Source organism: Corvus brachyrhynchos, unplaced genomic scaffold, assembly GCF_000691975.1.
Source record: "Corvus brachyrhynchos isolate BGI_N302 unplaced genomic scaffold, ASM69197v1 scaffold69, whole genome shotgun sequence".
Lineage (NCBI taxonomy): Eukaryota > Metazoa > Chordata > Aves > Passeriformes > Corvidae > Corvus > Corvus brachyrhynchos.
The window spans coordinates 761,908-786,861 of NW_008240228.1; the positions used below are offsets into that span (position 1 = coordinate 761,908).

The 24,954-nt window shown below is 39.5% G+C and overlaps 1 protein-coding gene across 8 annotated transcripts in view; it reads right to left on the reverse strand.

Annotated features, from left to right (window-relative positions):
• Positions 1 to 24,954, reverse strand: part of MACROD2 (MACRO domain containing 2) — an 888,200-nt gene that overhangs the window by 373,358 nt on the left and 489,888 nt on the right. For all 8 annotated transcript variants that reach the window (XM_017745239.1, XM_017745241.1, XM_017745240.1 and 5 more), the window contains one exon: positions 7,728 to 7,849. In XM_017745239.1, coding sequence (XP_017600728.1) covers positions 7,728 to 7,849 — 122 coding nt within the window. The remainder of the gene's footprint in view (positions 1 to 7,727; positions 7,850 to 24,954) is intronic.

Here is a 24,954-nt window from a genome sequence, read left to right on the forward strand (position 1 = left end):
ACTGTCTTGCCCACACTGGACACAGTACCACAACAGGTAGCTTCACAATTTTTCCTGTTTAATTGTCATAACTGCTCCTTTCTTGGTTTTCCCATACCAGTGTGAGGTTCTCACCCCACCTCCAGTGCATGATCCACTGCAAACTTAAGCTTATTCTCTGAGGAATCTCTGCCCAGTGCTTCAGTCATTCCTCAGCCTTTCTCAATTGAATGAGCATCTCTATTTTTAGGTGAAGCAATTTACACTTGAGCTCACTGAATACATTTCATTTAATGATACCCTTACTGAAGAAACAGGATTGCAAGTCAATCTACCAGGATCATTTTGGAAGAAATGGTTGGAAGCACCTCCAAAACAAAGCAGCAGGTTCACCTTTGATTAAGAAAAGTATGGCAAACTATAATAATTTCTGGAACCACAAGGAAAGATCACAAACCCCTCATTTGATGCCAATGTGATGATTAAGCAAACTGAAAAACTTAAAAGTAGTAAGTAGATTAATTTTTAAGGATATTATCTGGAAAATATCTGAGAAAAGAAAGCAAAAAAGGAGAAAAAAAAAGAGGAAGGCTAAGCTGGAGAGAAAACTGAGTCTAAAAACATAACATCAATCGTATCATAGCTTAGAAGTTAAACAAGTGTTTCGAAGAAACAAATTAAGTGGATTTATGGTACTGTGAAAATTTCCCTCCAAAGTAACTCTTCTGATTGATGGATATGAATCTATATCAGAAAACAAGATGATAAAGTCAACCTGTAGGAATTTCAGACTTAGAACTCATTGCTATGGCAACATTCTCAGCAAGAAATAAGTTTCCTTGGAAATAATAAAAAAGTCACTTTACTTTTCCCTAAAACATAACTCTACAGCATAAGAGAACAAGACAGGTAAAGGCAAGAGTGCAAACCAAATTGTTAGACCAATACACAATAGTGCACCTTTTTAAGCATTTTCCTACAATTCAGACAAAATTCCTCTTTCATGAATTTTATAATTTACAACAGGAGGAGCTGAGAACACACTGGGTTTGAAATAGATACTGAAAACTTCAGTCTATGAGTTATAATTGAAGATTCAGGCATCACAGAGGCTAAACGTGTCTCCACTCAAATGAAGCTCAATGAAACTGGGCAGCCTAGCAGAAGTACAGCTTCCTCTTGAAAGTGGATACAAATACCAAGAATATTGGTGCATAGCTATTTTTAAAATCCCTAATTACAGGTGGAGACAAATAATTTAGACAATGAAAAAATTTGTTTGTTTCCTAAGTGCTAGCAACAGGTAAGTGGCAGGTACCTTTCCTGATGTATTTTCATATGCTGCTCTGAATAATTGTGTTTCTGTACAAGTTATTAAGTTGTGTTTCTGTACAAGTTATACTAGTATTTGTATTTGCTAATCAGACAAAATATAATTAAATGACTCTTGTTTACGAAAAACACCTACAAAAAGGATACATGTTGAAATTCCCTGTAGATTAACTTAATTATAAATGAAAGAAGTATTTATCTAACAAAGCCTAAAGTAATACTCTAATTGTAAAGCCCCTGGAAATGCACAGCTAGTATCATGCATTGTACACAGTGACGGAAGACCCCAGAAATGGAGGCAAAGCATGGATTTCAAAAAGCATGTCCTGATCCTATTCAACATGCTTTTGTAAAAAAGCTCCCAAAAATGCAGTATTAAGCTGTGTGCACAGGAGGGACACACTTTATTCAGAGCCCAAAGAGACAATCTACTCTCCCAGAAATATCCCATCATTACAGGTCACTGGCCATCTCACCACCAAGCAATGGCTTTTCCACTCGACCTGATGATGAGCAAGTCAGCCCTTGAATAGGCCCTCACTGCTGAGATATTTCGAGATGGCCTTCTGCCTTTTCACGTACTTCAGACAGGAGGAGCAGTCTGGTTGTTCTGAGAAGTCCAGCTAAGAGGTTTTCCCTGGAGCAGGACAACTTTCTGCATTCACAGCACAAACACCCAGGCAGAAAGAGACTGATCTTTTTGGTGTGGTGTTTTTTTAATGCCACAGCAAAGCTAATCTAGTAAGACTCTAGAACTGCATGAACTCTTCCCTACCTAACTTTGGGGACCAATAGGAAAAAATCTGTATTTTGTATATAATGTTGTTAATACATTTGTTGGTGATAAGCAGAGCTCCTTCTGGAACTCAAAAAGCCACATTCTTAGAGGATTTCCTCCTGCCCCTTTTGGTCCCCCATAATTCTCCCTCGAAGTGGAGGTCAGAGGTTGTGGGCTAAAGAAATGCTTCTTGTTAAAGCTTTACAATTCACCCCCTGCCAACATGAAGTGTTCCTGAAGACTGCAATTCTGAACATAGTCCTGAACAACAGCAGAGTTGTAGTCCCAAACAGAACTCCTCCATTTCCTTAACCATTGTGGAGGAAGCCTGCCCTGCCTTCTGAGTGAGGGACCAGCACCAGCTTTTCTTCTCTGCAAACACACTGCAGCTCTTTTGGCTTGGATCCCACCCACAGCAACACACACCATCTTTTCGTATTTTCTGTGCAGTTCATAAAGTCCCTGTCTAACTGCAATCCTGGCTCTGACTGACAGCAATTGATTGAAATTTTTTTAATCACAAGCTAAGTCTGAATGAAATAGGTGGCAGGGAAGCGTTTGATGTTCAGAAAGCTTCCAGGGTATCAGATGGCTTCAAAGCAGTGCATGCAAAGAAAAGCAGGATGAGAGGTCCCATGAAAAACTTAGGAGCATACAGAGTAAATAATTTCAAAGACTGTGTAAAGAGGGGACCAATTTAAAATCTGAAAACAGTGATTACAACTCCCCAAGTCTGCCTGATAACCCAACAATTAATTGGCCCATAAAACTCTTACTTAGAAAACCAGTACAGAAAAACGGGGAAAAAGCATCTATTAGACTATTTTTTACTATATCTTCTTTCAGTAAAGATTCGGTACCTATAATGTATTTCCAGTGTTTCAGGCAGCAGAGATTTAGTTGATGCATGATAGCAATCCCTAGTACTGTGCAAAAGAGACCAACATCAAAATACAAAGTTTTTATTATTAAGAGATTACTCTGAACATTTAAGAAAATTAATTTGCTCAAATGCTAACTTTACTCTCTTTGAATTGCCCTAAGTATTTTTTCTCTCATTCAGCTGTACCAACTTAAGTGGAGATAAACAGAAACCCGTCTCAAGTATCCTCTTTCACCAGACAGAGGATTGTATAAATAAGACTTATCCAATACAAAAGGTTCACCCTGACCACACAAATAGTCAGACAGCAGCTCAAGTGTCCTCGAGGGAGCACAGCTACATGAACAAGTGAGGGAAAAGCAACGCGTGGATTTGGGAATGCAAGATAACAAGGACAAACACTAACACAAACTTCGGCAACCTAGAAGGCAGATGGAGCAGATGACCTGAGAGAGACAAACTCTGTACAAAATAGCTGATATGGCATTTGAAACCTCATATTGAATATAAAACGTTTGAGAAAACAGGCTCAGGAGACAAATGTCAGGGGCTGTGTGATTTCTCTGAGCAATCATGCAGATGATCAAATTTGTTCCTAAGGCTTTTCTTCCTGCCTTAATGGCTATGCAGATCCTCACCCACGGCTGGGCTTGCCAGTGGATTATGAGCCTTAGCAATCACTCTGACTGGCATTTCATTACATTCCCTCATCTCATTTTCAGTTGTACCCATCTTTTTTTTTTTTTGATACCAAGATGATAACGTGATCAGATGATATATCAGTGCTCCCTCAGGAGTTAGCCAGAGTTGCTCTCATGCACGCCTGGACACCTTGGATGTGAACGCAACCTAAATTACTATCAGCTGCACCACACAATTGCCCTGTTGTCATACACGCAATGATATTGTTCTCTTCTCCCTCCATAAAGCTGCACCTCAGAATTCACACAGTATTTCAAGGCTATTACTTCCCTTCCTCAGTGTGTAAAACTACTACATACACATACGTGTAAGAGAGTTTGGGTCTATTTTGAATCCTATTCCTGTCCTCCCCAGTCCACTCTGAACTGAAATACAATCTCTATGGCATCCATCATTTCTCATCATAGGCAGATCAACAATATGTAATAGTGAAACAAGTAACTGCTTTAAGTATATCCAATTTGAGACTGATTATTCAAGACCATTTCCTCATTGTGCAGGTTTTTTGACACACTTTGACTATTTGTGAACTGGGTTATTTTTCCCTACCAGATGCTACTCCATCTATTCCTGTGCTGAGTTTCTCTGTAGCTTTCAGCTCCATTTCTGACCTCTCTTCCATTGCAACAAAGGCAGAAACTCCCTTCTGGTACTGGAGTGGATGATGATGAGGTTATATTCACAGATTCCAATCAATTGTTATCATATATCTCTGTCCTTTTCTAGTGTTTGCAACACTGCCTATTGTAGTATCATTTGTAAATGTAATTAATGAGCTGTTCATGTACTCTTCAAAAATCATTAAGATGTTAAATTAAACTGCATTTAGTGGTGCACCCTGAGTCACCCTGCATGCTTTGGTCCAGCTCAATACATTGCCATTCATCATCACTCTCTATTCATAATGCCTCCAGCAATTCTAACTCCTTTGACACAATTCACGTTCAAAATAATTTCAGTTGTGGTCAGGCTTTTTCCTGTTTTTACATGAATTTCTAGACTTACTGTCCTTTCTGTTTTGAAGGTAACACATCTGTGCAGTTACAATCCTTTAATGTCTTCCTGCTTCCTTCTCAGTTATTAAAATTGCTAGTGCACCAATGCTCTCTGGTTTAGTTAATTCTTTTAGCATACTGCAACTTGCTATCACCAATACCTATTTATTTACGAGTCATAAATATAGGGCTTTTCCTGCTTTAACTCATTATCTATTTTTAAATTCCTTGTTTTTCTCTTTCACACACTTATTTAAACTTCTTGTTAAAGAGGAAGCCAAAATAGGCCATCCAGCAGCACAGCTTATTTTCTCTGCTTATTTTACATGGGTAACCTTTTTCCCCCCCCTCAATTTCTGTCTGTCTTCTTTGTACTGCAAATATTTCTGTTGTCATAATCCAGTCTACACTCAAATGTCTGTTTGAGTCAATTTGAATCCTTTGCTCCCTCTATCGGGTCTCTGCAAGCCTCAGAAATCTACAGATATTTTTATTCACTTTCTTTCCTTTCCCTCTATGCCTACTATACTGGATCTTGTGAAACCCACTTACACTTTGCATTCTGTGCCTTCAGACTCACAGAAATCTACTGCTCCCTAATTGAATGAATTATACATTTTACTTTTCTCCAGGCTTGATTTGTTCATTAGGACAGACACTCAAGTAGCCTTCACTTCCCAAGGCATCATTGAATTCACTGGACTTAGGGCTTTTCAGAACAGCCCATGATCTGTCATGCGGACTTTAAAATCCATATTGCTTGCTAAGCTACTAAATGCTATGGTATGAATGAATGGCTCTTGGCTCCTGTTCAGCTTGTGCAGCTGTGTTCTGCAAGTCTGGGTGCTGAGTATTTTTTATCTCAAACAGGTGCACAGTCAACAACACTTAACCAGCAAGGAAATAACCTGTGGATGATTTCTCCTGTGGTTATCTTTTCTTATAAAATATCAGGCTAGTTTCCATGAGTACAATTCCTTTTAATTATTCCATGTTAAACAGCATGCTACCACCCAGAATGTCCTAAAAATTACAGACTCCTTACAGATACAAGCATTACCTGCATTGACCAATGCCTACTAAAGTTTTTCCTTTGTTATTTCAATATTCTTTTTTACACCCTTTCATAATTATTATTCTATTTTCTTGTTCCCACATCCTGTTAGGAACTTTATTCACACTAACCTGAGTGCCCCAAAAGCCTGTATTTGCACAGGCAGAAACAAGGATGGATGTAGGAGCAACTGCACAAAGCTCTTACGGTCTCCAATGAGAATCACAGCAGGACATGAACATCCTTGGGTGTTTAAATGGCAACAGAAAAGGTCCAAAACATGCCCACCAACCCAAGGTTGTTTTCAGTTCTTATTTTTATGCCTAGAATTAAAAAAAAAAACAACCCAAACCCACCAAAGAAAACAAACCCCACAATGGTTTGTATAATGGCAAAAAGAGGGATTGCTGGACATCATTTTGAGAAGCAGAGAGAGGATGTCATGAGCACAAAAAGTGTTGAAGATCACAGCTCTCACCAAAAAGAAAGAAATAAGTGATATTCATCAGGTTTGGCTCTGAAGGGCATATCTAACTTGGATTCAAAGCCCTACAAACTGTCCTGCCCCTCTCCTCAAAAAGCTTTATTTTCCATCTGTGATATTTCAGTGTTAATAGCTTTCCCTTACTGTATATTACACCCTCCTATAACACCATTGGTTCAGCTTACCTTTTTTTAAGATTGTATGTTTTCATTCTAAGTTGCCAAACATATGTGCTATCATATAACGAGCCAAAATGACCCCAAAAGTGTGAAATCAGGCTCAGAATGCTACAAGGAACTAACCTATGCATATCTGAAGACTTAAGCTGCAGTGGTGTGAGCTACAGAATTAAATCTCTGGAGCGGGGAAGGGAAAAGCTCCTTTTCTCTGTGGCCTTTGAAAATTTGGCACTTTGAGGTACAAAACCGTACCATGTATTTCAAGTTCAAGGAATTGTATAGTTGTCCTGGGGTGACGTTATGAGGCCACTTTATTCCTTAACCGTCCGCTCAATGTCCAAAGACGCTGTGCCTTTACGATGGCCCCGGGGGCTGGGGCCACGGGACCGAGTGCGGGGCGGTTCAAAGGGCTGGGCCCAACGGCTCAGGGGCTCTATGGGGCTTGGCAGGGCTCGGGAGGGATGCGCCAGGAGCGCTGTGCTGCTCTTTGGGTTTCTTTTGTGTTCTGGCTAGCAGGAAAAACGTTCTGTTGGTTTTTCTTGTTCTTTTTGCCCTTCCCTTCCCCTTGCCTCACTGCGTCCCTTCCCTCCTCGCCAGTCTGGGGAGCCTGCTGGTCCAAGTCCGTGTGTCTGTTCCCTCCCCGGGAATTTGTTGTATTCTGAGGTTTTTTTTTTCCCCTGTTCTACCCGGTTTTGTTTGTGTTAATAAACAGTTTGCTTTTTTTCCACTTTCACTTGCTGTGACCCACTTGTCTTGTTGGTGGAGGAAAAGGGGAGGCCCTTTTCCCTTTGGAGGAGACACTCACTCCGGAGTGTTTCCTCCTGAAGTTTTGCCGCCAAAACCAAGAAAATAGTTCAATGAAATATCATATAATAGGCTATTTTATGATCGATTTTGGTGAGAAGGTGCTAGAACCAGTGACAATTGACCAATACCCTTATTTTCAGGAAGAAATATTAATGGGTAGAATAAGCAACAAATTAGTCACTTCTCAGCTATTTAGGAGGCTATACTGCATGCAGTTATCCTCCTGACCAGTGGCTTCTAAGGGTTTTCTTAATAAATAATACAGTATAAGAATGAGCCATGGGACCAGCTTCCTCCCCTCTTTAATGAGACAGCTGTTTGTACTCCTACTACCAGGCACACTTTCCCTAACTCCTAAAATAAGCTTAGCCCTTTCATCTAGCAATTGTTTTGGCCAAATAATGTTTAAAGTTTTGGGTATTCGCATCATAAAGAGCAAGAAATATATCTGGAAGCTTACAATCATAATTATTCTACATCAAGGAAACTAAGATCCAAATTAGAAAAAACAATGTGTTCTCCCACGATACTTACGATTGATCTGATGTTATTTTCTTTTGCCAGTTTCAGAGAGGATTTATAGCAACTTGCTAAGTTTTCTTTATGAGTGTCGGTGAGATGGCCTCTTGCAATCGGCCCAACAGTATGGATCACATCTGCAGTGAATAAAAAAAGAAGATAAACATTAAAGATGCTACTGTATCACACATCAATTCAATCTGGTATTGTTGCTATACACAATGGTATGAATAACAATGCAAGCAAACGTATTTAACTGGAAAACACATCATAATCCTCATGTGCGATAATTAAACATACATCAGTAAAGGTTAAATTTTGAAGAATTTGGACTAAAGGAGAAAATGAGAAAGATACAATGAATACTTGTTACATGTCTACTGCAATGCACATGCAGGAGAGATGAAAGGTTTGCAGAAATCCTCTAAATCTTCAGCCTCTACAACTGCAAATACTGTAGAACTTTGAAACACTTGTTCTCACTCCTCGAAGTCCACTCACTGGGAAAGTTCACTACACAGAACCTCAGCACATCGTTGGCGATACACAGGTCATCTTTGTTTTTCCCCAGCAACCATGTGAAAAGAAGAAAAGCTGTGACTTAGGAATGTGTTGGTTATTCAAAAAATGTGCTTTCCTCTCACATCAGACCAGATGGAGACGCCATGCAACAAAACATGGCCTTTGAAGTCATCAAAATCAGATGCTGCAGTCAATCAAAGTCTCTAAAATGCTATAAGAAAAAGGAATTTAAGAGCCTGGAGTAAAAAAATCTTGAAAAGAAAACTACAAATTAAAAGTTACTATGATTGTTTTTTATCTCCCCCCTTCCTATCCCCCCATTATTATGAAGCACAATTACTTTTTAAACATCATTCTTCTATAGTACATGTGAACATAATAAAATTAGTTATGGTGGCAGACTTTTTTTTTTTCCCCTTTCATTATAATTTCCTATAATATATAGCAGAAATAAACAGTGGCACTATTTATTTTTTTTTTTCAGTGTTGCACAAACAGGGATTAGGCCAACACTTTCAACTGCAGTACTGCTTGTCCCCTTTTAGGTTGTGTTTCTGTCCCGCCTGGGTCAGGTTTCCAAGCAACATCTGCTATTGCTACACTCCAGAATATTTTAATTTACTCACAAATCCTACAGAATTAACACCATTATTCTTTGTCCAAGCTGGTTTTGATGATCTCCATCCAACATATGCCAAAGCATAAGGGAAAATGGACAAACTAACATTAAAATGTACACTGTCTTTTTTTTCTAACTCTGTCAAGTCCTGCTCTCTGCTACATTAAAGGTGGCTTTAATGCTGAACCATAATGTTCTGAAAAATGCAAAAATTTTTCTATACATTAGCCACTGAGTATTGATAGATCAGGAAATAAAAGCACGTCTAATTTCCAGTGCCCAGAAATGCTGAGGAGTTCACTGTGATGGAAACTGAAACCTATAAGAGCTTGTCTTGGGGTGACTTCCTGATGTTATATCCCCTATCGCCGCTCTATGCCCAGAAATGAATCTTGCACCTTTCTGTGCCTTTAAACTGAGCCCAAGAGGAGGGAGAGAGAAAAAAAACGAGCGGACTTTTCAAAGCAGGTGTTCAAGGACACACATACACACTCCTCTGCTTCTGCAGCAGCAAGAGCGGAGGAAGCAGCCATCTCTTTTTTTCAGCCAGCTTTTGGCTCCTTTTCTCTGGAGGGAGACAGAGAGTTGAACTTCGTTTTCCTGGGACTTCAGTTTTTCCCTTCTTCTCTTCTGGACTGTTTCAACATCAGACCGCATCAGGAGAATTTTCCACTGAGGCCTCAGAAGTTGGCCCACGACCCAGCTCCGAGGAGGAGGAGGAAGAGAGAGACCACATCTAGAGAAGGACTCTGAAATCTTCCCAGGTTTCTCTCCACAGGGAGAGGTTTTATTATTTAACATTATTATTCTGTTCCCATGTGTTTGTTAAATAAATAAGGTTTTTTCCTTCACTTTCCTCCAAGGAAATTTTTTTCCTGAACATGGTGGGGGAGGGGCGGCTCTAACCTGCCTTCTATCAGAGGATATTTTCCTCCAAATTTGTCTCAAACCAGCATAGAGCTGAACTTCCCAACTGCTACAGAAAACCTGCCTCCTGGGAAGTAAATAAAAGGTTGGGTACTCTTCTTTCCATTTTGATCACAGTAATTTTCTCCAGTTGCAGGAACAAGATGGACAGATTGGATAATTTCTGTTGAATGTCACAGCTGCCAGATAGCGACTCCAGAGAACCCTCCCTACAACTGAACCATCAAGTAGGTGTTGAGCCTTTATCCACTGATGAGCCAAGATGACAGCAGGACACTAAAACAACCTCTGAGTTCAGAAAAGAGTTATACTCTTAGATGTGTTTTAAGTACTATCATAAACTGAGAACTATTAAGAAAGGACTTGAAAAAAGGAAAGAGCTAGTTTAAAATTTGCTTCTGTGTGCAGAGATAAGATTGTGTGAGTACTTTCATTAGCAAAGACTGTAATTTCTGTTCATGACTATAGCAGTTTCCTGGAGGTTAAAACATTCCAAGGAGCATTTCTATTTGGAACTGCTGGCAACTTCAGAGAAAGGAAAAAAAACCCCTTCTCTTGACTTTTTTCTCTTGTTTTTTTATTTTACGACAGGTGAACTTTAATTACTGAGCCAGAGACATGATTCAACATTAGACTTGGCAGTCTGGGTTACAGGATGGACTCAATGACCTTAGAGGTCTTTTCCAGCCTAAAGGAATATACTCCTGAGTCTCATCTCAGTCAAGTTCACTCTACATTTACAGACACCAAGATCAGAGCTATCACGATGAATTTCAAATTCACAATGCCCAGCAGCCAACAAGCAAATAAAGGAACAACTATAAAACTAACTTGAAAAGAATGTGTAAAGGATGAATAACAAAAGAAAAGAATCATAAAGATTTCACTCTTTTGGCTAAGGCTGAGTTTCTTGCACTTCAAGGTGCAGCTCCTTGAAAGCTGAAGTATAATGGCTTAAATTATTCATTGATTACTTAAAGGCAAGAAGGAATTTTGGGGAACAGATCAAGTACCAAATTCTTGCTGGGGTCTTTCTGTATAAAACTCCCACAGTGTAATTTCTAGATGCATTTCACTCACTAAATCTTTAACTCCATTCATTTAGTCTTTCATAATTAAGCACTAGTTTTAAGCCGCAGCTCAATAAATTCAGAATGTTTTTGTCATCTTTATTTCAGAATTTCCCAATTTAGACTTTTTCATAGCACCTTGTCAGCCATCCTATATTACTGCACCAGACCCTTCATGTAAATAGGTAACCTTTCATGCAGTTATTAGCTTTTATGTTTTAATTTTTCCATCATAGGTGGCTCTTTAGACAGGACACAGAAGACGGTTATGAATTGAATAGGCCCTGACCAACCCAATCTAGTGGGAAGCATCCTATGGCAGGGGCTTTGGAACTAGATAATCTTTAAGGCTGCTTCCAACCCAAGGCATTCTATGATTCTATGAACTGGTTTATAAAATATCACAAATACTGTAATTGTTTGCAGCATATTATTGGAAAAGAAATGCTTTTCTTAGGCACATTATTTTTCTGAAACACGTGATAAAGATTTTATTAGCAGAGCACCATTACTAATATGCCAGTGCTTTATGGTTGGCAGACAAACAGGGAAGTAATAATTTTATTGTTGTACATTGTCAATAAAATCAGTAAAACATACATTTCCTAAACTACATATTATTCTGCTCAAGCTATTCCAAAATACCTTAAGGTTTGCAGGCGGGAAAAACCCTTTGAGATTACACAGGCATAAAGGAAACAAACCAGAAACAAAACAGATCTTCCCCCTCCTTCAGCCCATGCAGCTACTACCTGAGAATCAGACTTCACAGGCTGAAGCAGCACCATTTATTTTTAATATATCAACAAAGACTGTCAAACCTCAAGCTTGGCTGTCACAGTAAAGTTTCCTTTCCACTCTCACATTATCCCCCACAGAGAGCTGAAGGATGGAGGATCATGTGCCATAGGGGAGATCTAAGACATTTGTCCACAAGAAAATTCAGGGCAGAACTGCTGCCCTGCTCTTCTGCCTACCCACTACAGCAGCCAGCCTCAAATGTAAACTTCCAGCACTGCTGGCAAGGACAACCATGGATGTGCAAGCCGTAGCTGGCACCTTCCACACCCGGCCAGAACAAGAATCCACCCTGGGGAAGAGCACGGCCTTTCTGAAGGAAAACAGAACAGTAAAGGATTGTCACAGGACACATACACAGGAATGAGTTGCACCAGAGAAGGCAAACTGACTGCAGCAGCAAGGCAGGTGGGAGCACCAGCCATGGGGATGAGCATGACCATGGTCTGAAGGTACACTGTGGCCACAATGGCATGAAACCGAATTGGTCTCATCACCTAAAGGCTTTAAATTGGGGGAAATGTAGAGAAACTCCAGAAAGATTTAGTTTGGCTGGGAAAGCTGAGTTTTCATATTCCCAAAATCTTTTGTCAGGCAATCATGTTTCCAAGGCTTTCCTGTTTCATCTTCCCCAACAGGTCTCATCACCTAAAGGCTTTAAATCGGGGGAAATGTAGAGAAGCTCCAGAAAGATTTAGTTTGGCTGGGAAAGCTGGCTCCTGTTTGTTCTTGTGGCGTCTGCACCCTTTGAGGTCCAACAACTTCTCAGTGAGGTCAAACAGGCATAAGGGATGCAAACATTTCCCAAAAACCAAAACATGTTTTTTTGATCTTCAAAACCAAGTAAACAGATCAAAACAGGGAACAGTCATCTCTCAGAGAATGCCACACTAACCACACACACCACACATTTGTAGTATTTTAACTTTTATGTCAAATGAAGCTGCCAGCACTGCTGTGAAGCTGCTGATTTATTGTGGTCAATCTTTCAGCCAAGCTCACTGATAGGAAACTTCATTAAAAAGAAAGCTGCAGTCCATGGGTTCATAAATCCCTTTGTGTACACAGAGTTGAGATTTTTGCTTACATTTTTAATAGTACACTGAGGTGGAGCGCCCACAAGAAAGGTATATCCTCATCTGGGATTCAGGCCACAGCAGTGGATCATACTGCTTCTAATGCTAACAAAGCTGTTGGTTTAAAACTGTTTATAAGGAAAGGAGAAATGAAACTACAACTGCTGTAAAGTACAAACTTTATACATAAAAGGCCAATGAGGCTTGTTTTCTCAGGTCTTTTTTTTAAAAAAGTCAATCCATACACCTTAACTTGCTGTTTCTCACATGAGTTTTTAACTGCACTGCTATGGAGAAAGGGCAGAACAGCATGGGGGCAAGTATGAAACACAACTGCCACTTGAGAAAGGTGAAGAGAAGTGACTGTGCTTCAAAAACCAACCTGGAGGACTGATGTAAATTACTTTCAATGTAATTTACTCTTCCCTTGTCCTTTGAAAATGTGACACTAGATGGCGAAAATATTATCACAGTGAGCTTTTCCAAACAACTGAAAAAGTACAAATAAGTTTCTCTGACTCTTTCTCTTACAGATGTGAGTGTGGTGCATTCACACTATTAATGAACCACAGCCAGAATCAATTACACATTTCTCTCATTCACCCCTTTTACACATTCATAGCTGTAATTGGCCCATCCAGCCAACTGCATAATGAAGCTGTACCCTGTCAATCACAGCGGGAACCATATGAATTTCAAGAAGGAAGGTACCGCACCGCGTGCTCCACTGAATTTAAAAAAAAATCTGATAAAAAGTCAGAGTGTTAAGGGCTCCATTTGTAAATATTATCGGTTGATTTACACAATAGGCACCCACCATATTGGTGCTGAAAAGGAATAGCTGAGGTTCAGTTGGTGGCAAATGGAATTACCTCCAGATATTCATACCTACTGGCTATCCCTATTCTTCGGGAATGTGCACAGCCTATTGCTTTGGTACACAAATTGCTCAGCTTGTTCATTTTCTATTTCTAGCTACATGCACTTGCACATAAAAAGTGCATTTTCAGTGTGCAAGAAACAACTGTTAATTTTAAGTTCAGCTGAAATGAATCCCACAGGACCACAGTCTAATTTTGTGTCTCCAAAAGTAGATTAGCAGAGCTGAATATTATAAATGTAAGACATCTTTTATAAATCATGGAATGCTGTGTGACTACATACAAGACAACCCCTAAGTTCAAAAGCATTTCTCTGCTTTGTATAAGTATATATTGTGTTTATGAGCAGTTAAAGAGCCAGTCTCAGGTTTTTAGGCTTGAGGCAATAAGCACTGCTCAATCTGAACTTTGTACCTTTTACAGCTGCCTTCAGTAATTAATTAGCTGTTTGGGGTGAACACAAAAAATTTTTTCATTAGCTGCAAAAGCTACAATATCTAGAAGTCATTTGTGTAAAATATTTAAGCCATTTTTCACCTAAATGGCATTGTCTGCCAAGGAAAGGTAAAGAATATATTTATCGTAAATTATTAACCAGCATCCCGCATCATGGGTTAGATGTATATCCTAACTACAAGACAGCACAGAGAGTCAGAAAACAATATTCCCAAAGGGAGAGGTGAAGGATTTGCTGAGCCTGAGAGATCCTTTGGGGAGCCACAGAAGTTTACACTCAATAGCCTGCATTTAGCGGAGAGCAACCACTCAGCATCCGTAGGAAGCTGAAAAACACAGAGAGCTTGTTTGCAATGGTTACACCACTGCCTCAACAGCCGGCCAGAGAATTAAGTCACACAAGTCAAAGCCCAGGCCTTTTTGGCACTCATGCTTGTCATAAAATACAAGGCCCAAGTATGTCTGTGTAATCCCAGAGCAGTTGCCCTCCAATCAATGAACTTACAGCATCACTCTGCCATCAGGGCCTCACCATTAACGACGGAAACAAAAGTAGGCTCTGTTCAGACAGGAAAAGCAAGTGGTGCAATTAAGAGACACTATACTATATCCCAAAGTAATAGGTTTTACAAAGCAATTTAGTGCCACGATGACAGATGTCAAAGCAGCGGCTAGACAGACGGCCCCACAACTTCCATGGAAATAATTACCTACGTGTAGAGCTAAGAGGCAATGGCTCCACTTGGGATATTCATAGTGTGATACGAATGAACATGAAATGAACATGACAAGACTGAACATGAAATTATGACATTCACAACTTGTTATTTCTGGTTTCTTTTTTAATCTCTACTGGAAGAATTTGCAGCAGAAATGCTCAAATGTTATCCTTGTTCCCTCCTTCCCACCCAAATAAAGACCTTAATATACCTAGGAAAACCAGAAGAGATGAAATTATGCTGCCCCAAGCAGATTTTGTCCTCCACACACAAGAGCAAACCTCATTTTGCTGTAGCAGCAAAATAGCTCAGCCAAGCACCTTCCTCATCGAGTGGCTCATGAAACAAATACCAAGTGACCCCCTTGACCCAAGTGATGCTCTCCACCTTTCACTGACTATTATTCTTTGCAAGTGAACAAGGCTATGGACAAAAATGTCCTAATCTGTCTTTTGGTTTATGTTTGCTACACGTAGGAAATAATGAGCCACAACGATTCTCTATTTTCACTATATTGAATAGCAAAATATGTTCGTGAGCAAGTCTGGGTTTAATTCATTTTGATAAGGCTGTTCAACACTCAAAAATAAACTTGATTGCCCTAAATAGAGTATTTATTCTTCAGACACTAAGACAGAGTTTTAGTCTACCGTTCCACAAAAATTTTACACCAAAATTCACAGCCTGGTAAAGGATGTAACACCAGCCATGTAAATTCAAAGGATATTTAATCCCACTTGATTCTTGATTCAGTAGAGACTCTTGCAAATATTACCCCAAAAAATGTGCAACATAAATCAAGTAATAAAAATTAAGTTAACTTCAGTTCTAGTTTTGGAATTGGATTAATTACAGAGGCACAGAAATCAGAAATGAGCTAATGTATGGTCTCAGCTTCTCAAAGCATAGACCCCTTGTCACACTTCATCTGTTCACAGTGACCAGCCCAGTTCCACTGAAGTGAATTTAGATACCTCTGCTGGTGTATTGCACAGTTAAAGCATAAATACCCTTTAGGATAGGGGGAAAATAAAAAACAGCGAAACAAAATAAAACAAAAATCCCAAACAAACCAAACCAAAAACAAACAAAAAACCCAACCATTCACAAAAAATCCACAAAAACCTCACTCAGCCTCACTACAAAACATAGTACCAGACTACTTTTATCTAGAAAAGATTAATACTCAGAACTAAATTTCTTACACTTTCCTCTGAGTGCTGAACAGTGCTAGAGAGTGCTCTGATAATTTGCCAACAAGCCATAGCAAAAGCTCTTTATTTCCTATTGTAAGGATTTTTCCTGTGCAAATTCTGTTTTGATAACTTCCAGCATTTCTTATTAAAATGTTCGTTATTATTTGGTCAAGTTCATTGTAGGGATGTTGAAACAAAGGAAGACATCCCAAGAAACAAAGAAAACAATCCAACATGTTACGTTTACCATGGCCGTGGGACATCTTAAATACAAACAGATCCCCAGATACTATGCCAATACTTCAAGGCTTTCTTTCCCTCATGAAAATATTGAATCACTCAAATTATATGTCCTTCATGTAAGATTTAAGAATATTAGCATAAAAACTTACAAAACACTGATCTTCACTTGAAAGGACTGGTGATTATAGCAGAAAGTTTTCAGAAGACCAAACTAAACAACCCTTAATCACACATTAGCAGCAGAATAACCTCAGGTGAAACGAGGGGAAAATGCCAGCATTGGTTTTATCTGCCCATTGAAGTGATACAAATTTTTTAATCAGATCACTTCAGGTAAAAGGGTTTTTAAAAACGCTGGAAAAATTGTTTCCTTAATAGGAAGTTTTATAGGCTTCTTCAAGAGTGAAAGTATGACTTAGAGTTTCAAAGACAAATTTATTATATTCATAGCTTCACTGGTGCATCTGTTCCTTAAGGGCAGCACATTACAAAAAGTTACCCACATTTACTTGTTTCATTTACTATTTCTATAAGTTTTCTTGGGGATAAACAAACTTCTTTCACCTCAGAAATTGCAGCACATCTTTTTTGTTTGACACTTCTCTAAACTACATATCCCTCACAGCAGAAATTAGATGCTTTGCTAAGGATTTTGCATGTCTTCTTTAAGAAGAACAGAAAAAGGTGATAAAATTACAGGTTCTCCATGTATCTTTGAAAGAAACCAGTGGCAGCTAAATCAGCCTTATTAAGTTGCAACTTTGAATACCGGAAACCATGCAAGGAAAGTTCAGTACTTCCCTTGCCACAAACAATAAAATACAGCTCTTGCAATACAGATAGGAGAGCCTTGTGCAGCCTCTTGGTACCATTTATCACCTCTCAGATCCAAGTAGATACAGATGGAGGAGAAGGTTAGAAATAAAAAGACTGAAAACATTAAATATTTTTAAAAATACAATAAATCCCAGTTTAAAAGACAGAGGCGAGGATTCATTTGAACTGTGCTACAGGTCTCCATTCTATACAGAAAATACTGTATTTTCCTCATAGCAATAAACACAGTGATTATAGCTCCACACTGGCAATCTGCTTCCAAGCTTGGGAGCAATCGCACAGAAATCGGTGAGACTACTGCTTAAAGGTAAGAAGGATCCAAACAACAGCAAAGGAAATGAGAGCGCACCTCCAGGATGAAGGAATGCACATTTATAATTTCATCTTTTAACGGGCATCACTGAAAAATCTCGCTCTTACTACCTTTTTAGTTTCACAAGAAAAACAGTCTCTAATTTACTTGACCTTAAGTATTTCTCTTCTGTACTTTTAGCAACCTGCATTTAACAGATCTTTGTCTACAGTCAGTTCCTTTAGAGATGGCTTCCCTTGCTACACCTATGAGTCCATCACAAAACAACAGAAAGAGGAAAAAATTTAATTTACTATTGCCACCTCTATCCCAAACTCAGTCAAACACAGTCAATGGAAACAGGGACATACGATGCAGCACCCAAAAGTAAGCTCAACTCATTTTTAAAAGCTGACTAAATTTCCAGTTGCCAGAGCCACTTTAATTGCCTTATATAAGTGTTGTAAGTGAAGTAACTGGACAGCTCTTTGAACCACTGGATAAGACTTCTTGCCTAGGACAGGAATTTTACTTTCTATCATCAACTGTATTTTCATTTTAGGTGGTTGAAACCACAGTAAAGCACCCTCCTGATATCAACATATTCCAGACACCAAGTTGTGAGAATGCTGTACATGCCAAGATAAATTCCTTTAACTGTTCTCCCCCTGCCTCTTCCCCAGAGGTGCTCTCTAGTTTGAAAGATAGTTTAGTTTCATCAGCTGGCAATGAGACAAGTATCAGCACTTGGAATCTAGTGCTCTGCAATCCATCCTAAAAGCAAACCCAGCAGGTGATGGAGGCAGGGCACATGCAAGCCTGATCCTAGAGGGAGGAGGGGAATAGAAAGACATGTGTCTGCACAGACTATAGACAGACTACCTATGCTATAGATATGGAACAGAGAAAAAAAATAACAGATTTAGAGAAGAACTTCAGTGCTTCAACCCTGCTACCTGCATGCTTTGTAATAAACAGCTACCACTTCTCTGAATACCTCAAACAGAAAGAGAAAAGATTTATTTTGTTAATAAATCCAACTACTGTTTTAGCAGAACTAAGTAAATATAAGTCTAGAATCAAGACTGAGAGCAGCCATTTTGCTTGGGAGAGCAGGGGTACAATGGAGGTAGAACTGCGCTAACATCACTTCACTCCGCACACACGCAGCTGACCAGAGCCTTTGCCCAGTGCAAAAAGGGCACAGCCCACGACTTTTTACATCTTGCTTGTTCCCAGGACTCCTTAAATATGAACCCAAGTTTACAATTTTCCCTTCAGTTCATACCTCCGCTGACAGGGCAGCAGGATGTGACTCACGGCAGGCGAGGGGACAAAGAAACTAACATGGCTGCACCTGGCCATGGTGCTCTACCCCTAGTACTTTTACCAGTTTTCTTTCAGAACTAAGCTTTCACAGATACCACAAGCATCACACTGAAATCATCTAATCTCTTCAGCCTTCCAGCTCAGAAAGATACCAAAAGGAGAGAATAGAAAATGACAAGAAAATGCCACTCCATCTTTACTCCATTTACTCTCTGGATTGTGCTCATATCACAACATCTAACTGAGCAATACTGCTTATTAAGACATATACACCCTCTCATGGATTGAGAAGCTACTCACTGGCTGGGGTACAGAAGCTGCCTGCTTACAATGCAGATCAGCTCACCAACACCACTGGTAAGCCACCAGGTGGAAAGGAGCTAAAAGTCTCCAGCAAACGTTCAGAATCACTGGCAGACAAAAAAGTTAAGTAGAAACATGAAATGCATCCAACAAGGGTATTTAGCAAAAATTGTGGTATGATATTTCACACAATATGTAATGCTCCTGTGGTTCCAAGTGAAAAACAAGCTTTGACAAACATCTTGAGAGTGTTTTGCATCAGTGTAAGTTGTAAACAGTTGAATTTCCAGCATGAACAAACATACCAAAATAAGAAACAGGGAAACTATCTTCTTTTCAAGATAAAAATGTATTGCAAAGTGAACTGTTAGCAACTTGCTGAGGCTTATTGAGCTGCTAATGTTCTCCATGTCAATGTCACTAGGAAGAGCCCTTGGAGAAATACTGGTGTCACCTCTTGTTCAGCTCAATTGAGAAAAATGTACTTAAACAACTTTCTGGAAAGTCATGTAATGAGCTAAAAGAGCTGCTGAAGGACATTCTTGAGCTTCAACTTTCTGTAAAGGAAACACAGATGTAAATAAAGTCAACTTATGCTCTCAGTAATACTGTAGCATGCCACTAGCCTGTCACAAGCATTTCACAATAATCACCAGTGGAGAATTTCTAACTCAAGTTGCTCAGAAAGGATATTGGGGTTTAGGAACTGGGAACCAGAAAGAGTAGGGCTAGAAATGGCAGCAATACCTTTAAAAAAAAACCTAACAGAAGATGGCAAAACTTGCGAGGGTAACCGGTGTTAGAACCACGCCATTTCCAATGTCCTTTGCTGAAGGGAACTGCTTCGTTTCTGGGAAACCATATTGAGAAAAATATTTGTCAATTTTACTGGACTTGTTATTGAGGTCAAATGGTTATTTTGCCACCTGCAGTGCCCACAAGTTCAATGCATTGTTTCTCCAGGAAAAGAAGAAATGTCTGCAAAATCACATTATCCACTTGAACACCAGCCTGAGGATTAAAGGGACTTTTTAGAAGTCCATGTGCAAAGTTGTACTTCACAGCGCCATTTTCCCTCTGCATGGGTTGTTGGAAAGACAAACTGGTATTTTCACAGTGAAAGTGATTGCTTCAAGAATAATGTCAGCTCTTATTGTTCACAAAGTGCTAGAAATCAGAGCACGTGAAGCAGCAAACCATTTGGCTGACCTTGCCAGCTGAGCAACATACAGTCAAGCAAGCAAAAACATGCTGGGCAAGACAGCAGAAAAGAAAATCAAACACAACACATGTACTTTCACGTGTTCCTGTCATACCACTGCACTTTTTTTTCCAAAGCAAGCCAAATGCTTGATACTAATCATGCAAACCACCCAACCTTACACACGGGAGTATTTTCAATGTGGATCCTGGGCCACACAGTGTGTAGAAAGCAACACACTGAAAAAGGTAAATCCAGTTGCTTCATCAGTGCCATTTACACAGTCAAGTGCTAAAACCCACCTGGGCTGCTGTATGACTTGGAAAATCACTTTGCAGCACTGGCTGTTGGTGGCTGTTGTTTGAGAAGTCTGTAAATAGTACCAGATGGAAGAGGCCAAGTATGAGGAATCTTGGATGATATGATTTCACTATACTTTAAAGCTTTAGAAAAAGGCAAAGCTTTAGCATAAGCAAAAAGGCATCTTTTCATTCTCAAAAAAACTCAAAAGGAAACTTTTACCCCATGTTAGTACTAATAGTGTTCATGGTTTATAATTTAAATATTTGGCTTGGTAAAAACTTCATCTTTCACAGAAGCTAGGATTTTTCTGCATATTTGCAGTAAAACCTATTAAAAATTACTGATCCAGAACCTCATAACCTTTAGCTAAAATATTGTGCGTTCCTCTCTAGTTATGTTCAGCCATCTTCAAGATTTTCTAAACTGGCTTTAGGGACAAAAAAAAGAAAAAAAAAAGGACACCCCGCAAAACCAATCCTCCTTCCCAGACTCCCACAGAATGAAATTCTAATACAACCAAGTGCTCCTTTTCCCCTGCTTCTCAACCAATAGAAGCTTTGTTAGGAACTTCACCTCATTAGAGTCCTCATCATTTAAACAATATTCAGCAATAACAAAGAACCCTGTCATAAAGCTTTTGATAGATGTTTCGTAGCCAACACATTATGGTCAGGATTTATGGGAACGATTTAGAGAAGTAAAAAATAGGACTGACTACCATTTAGCAGAGAAATTATAAATGCAAATTCAGAGGAAGACAGTATCCTTTTCTTCATGGAGACAAATTTTGAAGTAGTTTCTGCAAAGGGGGGACCATATAATAAACATCTAATTTCAATAGTAACATTAGGAAAGGAAGGAAAATTACAACAGGCCAGGTACCATGTCATCCTTGATATACTACTACACTTCTTTATGAGCACAGTACAATTCAGAGAGCTAATAATAAAAAGTGATGCTGAGATGATGAATTGATGCTATGCAATTAGACCTATTAGAATTCACAAGAGTCGACAGGCAATAATCAAACCACTTTCATGCTGCCCATTGCAATTATATTTGCACTTAAGAATCAACAAAGCACATAATGACTTGCTCTCAATTAAGGAATTCATGAGAAATGGAATTTTAATTAGTGTGTAGAAAATTTGGGCCATTTATTACTTTACAGGACAACAGATTGTAAAAACTAGTTGAGTACTTCTTAGTGTTCAGCAAGGGTTCAGGTCCAAGAACAACACACTGATGCTTCCGAAAAAGAGTTCCTAATAACATCCCCTGAAATGGGATTTCCAGAGTAAATGCACATTCACTTCCACTAAATTCTGGAGAAAAAAAAAACACAATGAAAAACCCAATCCACAAACAAAACTGTTGGAGCTTGCAACTCAAATGGAAACCATTGCTGATGTTCTCAATTACCAGCTGATGAACAAGTCAGGTAGAGTTATATTTATTTGTGGTACAAACCACAGATACCAGAAGGTCTAATTCTACATTCCCATCACAACATGAGTAGGACAAGACAACGAAAATGCACCATCACTTAAAAAAAAGTCTGAATAGTAATTCGAATGCTGATTTAAGTTTTCTTTCAACAGTCCTTGAATAGGAAGACTACTTAGATTCAAATAAAATTGTTCTCATCGTTTGCTGATCTTAGTACAAAACAAGTTACCAGTAATTTGAACAAAAGCATCAGTTAAATTCTGGAAGTAGAGATCCTTGATAATATGAAATAGAATTTGATGGTGAAGTCGAAAGATTTTGCTGAACTCCAATGTTATGAAATGCACGTTTTTTAAAAATGCAAACAGAAGTCCACACTTCAAGTGTGAATGCTGGCAGTATAAAGATGGGTATAGTGTTATGTGCTCACATAGCATTAGTGAATCAGTAAGATATTAAATAACATATCCATTTGCTAAAAACATATTTCCAGCACACGAGTCAGCATAATCCCAAGCACAAGTATAGGCTGGGTGGAGAATGGAATGAGAACCCTGAAGAGAAGGAACTGGGGGTGTTGGTGGGGCAGAAACTTAATATGACCCAGCAATGTGCATTGGCAGTCCAGAAACCACCTGTGTAGCATCCAAAGCACCAATGGGCAGCAGGTGAGGGAGGGCATTCTGCCCCTCTCCTCTGCTCTGGTGAGACCCCACCTGCAGTGATATGTTCAGAACTGGAGTCCCAACATAAGAATGTGGACATGCTGAGGTGAGCGCAGAGGAGGACCATGAAGATGCTCAGAGGGCTGGAGCACCTCTTCTTTGAAGACAGGCTGAGAAGGGCTGTTCAGCCTGGGGAGAAGAAGGCTCCAGAGAGACCTTAGAGCCTCTTCCAGTGCCTAAAGGGGGCTACAAGAAGGCACAGACTGATAGGACAAAGGGGAATGGCTACAAACTGAAGGGATAGGTTTAGATTAGAAATCAGGAAGAAATTCTTCACTAAGAGGGTGGTGAGGCACCGGCACAGGTTGCCCAGAAAAGATGTGGATGCCTCATCCCTGGAAGTGTTCAAAGCCAGGCTGGATGGGGCTTTGAGCAACCTGGTTTAAGGGAAGGTGTCCCTGACCATGCAAAGGGGGTTGGAACTAGATGGTCTTAAAGGTCTTTTCCAACCCCAAACTTTTTTGATTCTATTCAGTCTTTTTAAAAAATACTACTAAAGGTCTATAATAATTAAAAAACTCCAGTTAAATACTGGGCCATTTGGATTATGAAATAAAAAAAAAATTGTTTAATGCATGATTATTACCTGCAAAAGCGTACCCCATGCTTTGAGGATTTTTGCTATGGATAAACAGCTGTATATCTGTTATATGCTTAAAATCTGTCAGAATGGTGCTCTATTTCCATTGTCAGGGAACTATTTCAACATTTCTGGTTCTTGGTTCCATGGGGGAGCCCTGTCTTTGCAATGTCTCCATTAAAAAAACATTCACAACAGCCTGAATGGCTTCTTGTAAGTGATCGTACTTCAAAAGAGGGGGAAAAAAACCCTTTCACACAGGGATTCATTCTTAAATTCCCCTACGTGCCCTGCTTAGCGAGGGCTCTGGGAAACAGCAGGGAAAGCAGCAGGCACTGCTGCCCCAGGGCCATCCCTCCCACAAAGGGAACATTTTCACAGTGCTGCAGAGCCACCATCTTCGCCCCACGTAGCATTTTCAGAGAAAGAGATCTTGTAGATACGTCTTTCTGTCTTCAGCATGCTGGAATTACCCCTCGGGAGCAGGGAGAGTTTGTTACAGGTTAAAGCAGCTCAGCGTGCTGCTGTCACTTTGGATCAGTCGTGGACCGGCGATGGGCCAGCTCAGATGTGAGGATACAGAAATGCGAGGATGCCTCACTTCCCACCTTCTGTTTTTGTGTCAAGTGCAGCACATTTAAATTAGCGCATCTCAGCCAGGGCATCAACCATGCCACTGAAACTGCCCTTTCCTCCTGCACAGCACATTCCTGAAGTCACAGGAGGAGGAGATAAGGGAAACGGCATAACGTGTTTACTTTGCTGCAGTTGTTAATGTGAGTGGTTTATGCAAAAATGATACCTACCCTGGCCTAGGTACTGCAGCAAAGACACTTTTGGAAAGGATTTGAGAGCAGTGAATCCCCTTGAAGGCCCAGGGTGAACAGTTCAGGCATACCAGACATTTTGATCAGAAGGCAAGTAACAGTTATGCTTTAAAAACTTGACACAATTAATTCAAAATATGCTTACAAGGTAAAGAACACAGTTGCTCCAGAAAGGGTTCCTAGATTAACATCAAAATCTGTTAAAGAGTCATAAAACACACTGTGATGCTGAGGATTGTTACGAGTGAACCTGAACTAAGCAATTCTCTGTGCTGCAGAATTTACAAGATCATGCCTCAGTACCTCATTAAAATTAGGGTTCTGTTAATTAAAGCCTTCTTTCAAGTGATAGATGGCTACTGTGAATGTAAGCTGCACATATTGTTGAAACTTATTATTAAGAATAGATAGCACACATAAAACATACTGCCCTGGGTAGAAACCAAGTTGCTTCCTATGGACGCAAAGATTTCTTACACTGCAATACAGACACAGAGAGACAGGTAAAAGGTTCTTTAAAATTCATGGAAGTCTTGTTGGCACCCACCTTTATTTCAGTCTCTGAACAGTATCCTTTCTACTAGTTTCCAGTCTTGCTAAAGGCCACAGAAAGCTTTTTCAAAAAGATTCAATAGCCTTAGGAGTGAACTTGCTTGCACCCTCGCCCAAATCCTTTCATCAGAGATTTTAAACCCCACATATTTCACTAAAAGACACGATAAAGAAAAACAATGTATAGAAGTGTGCTCAATATAGTTAGCAAGACAAAGCACAATGTATTTAATCCTGAAAACTTCTTACCCCAAAACTCTTTGACTTCTAGGAAAACCTAACACTATGTTTTAGTGCTGAAAAGGACTTCTGAGAGAGGAGGGATATCTACATCAGA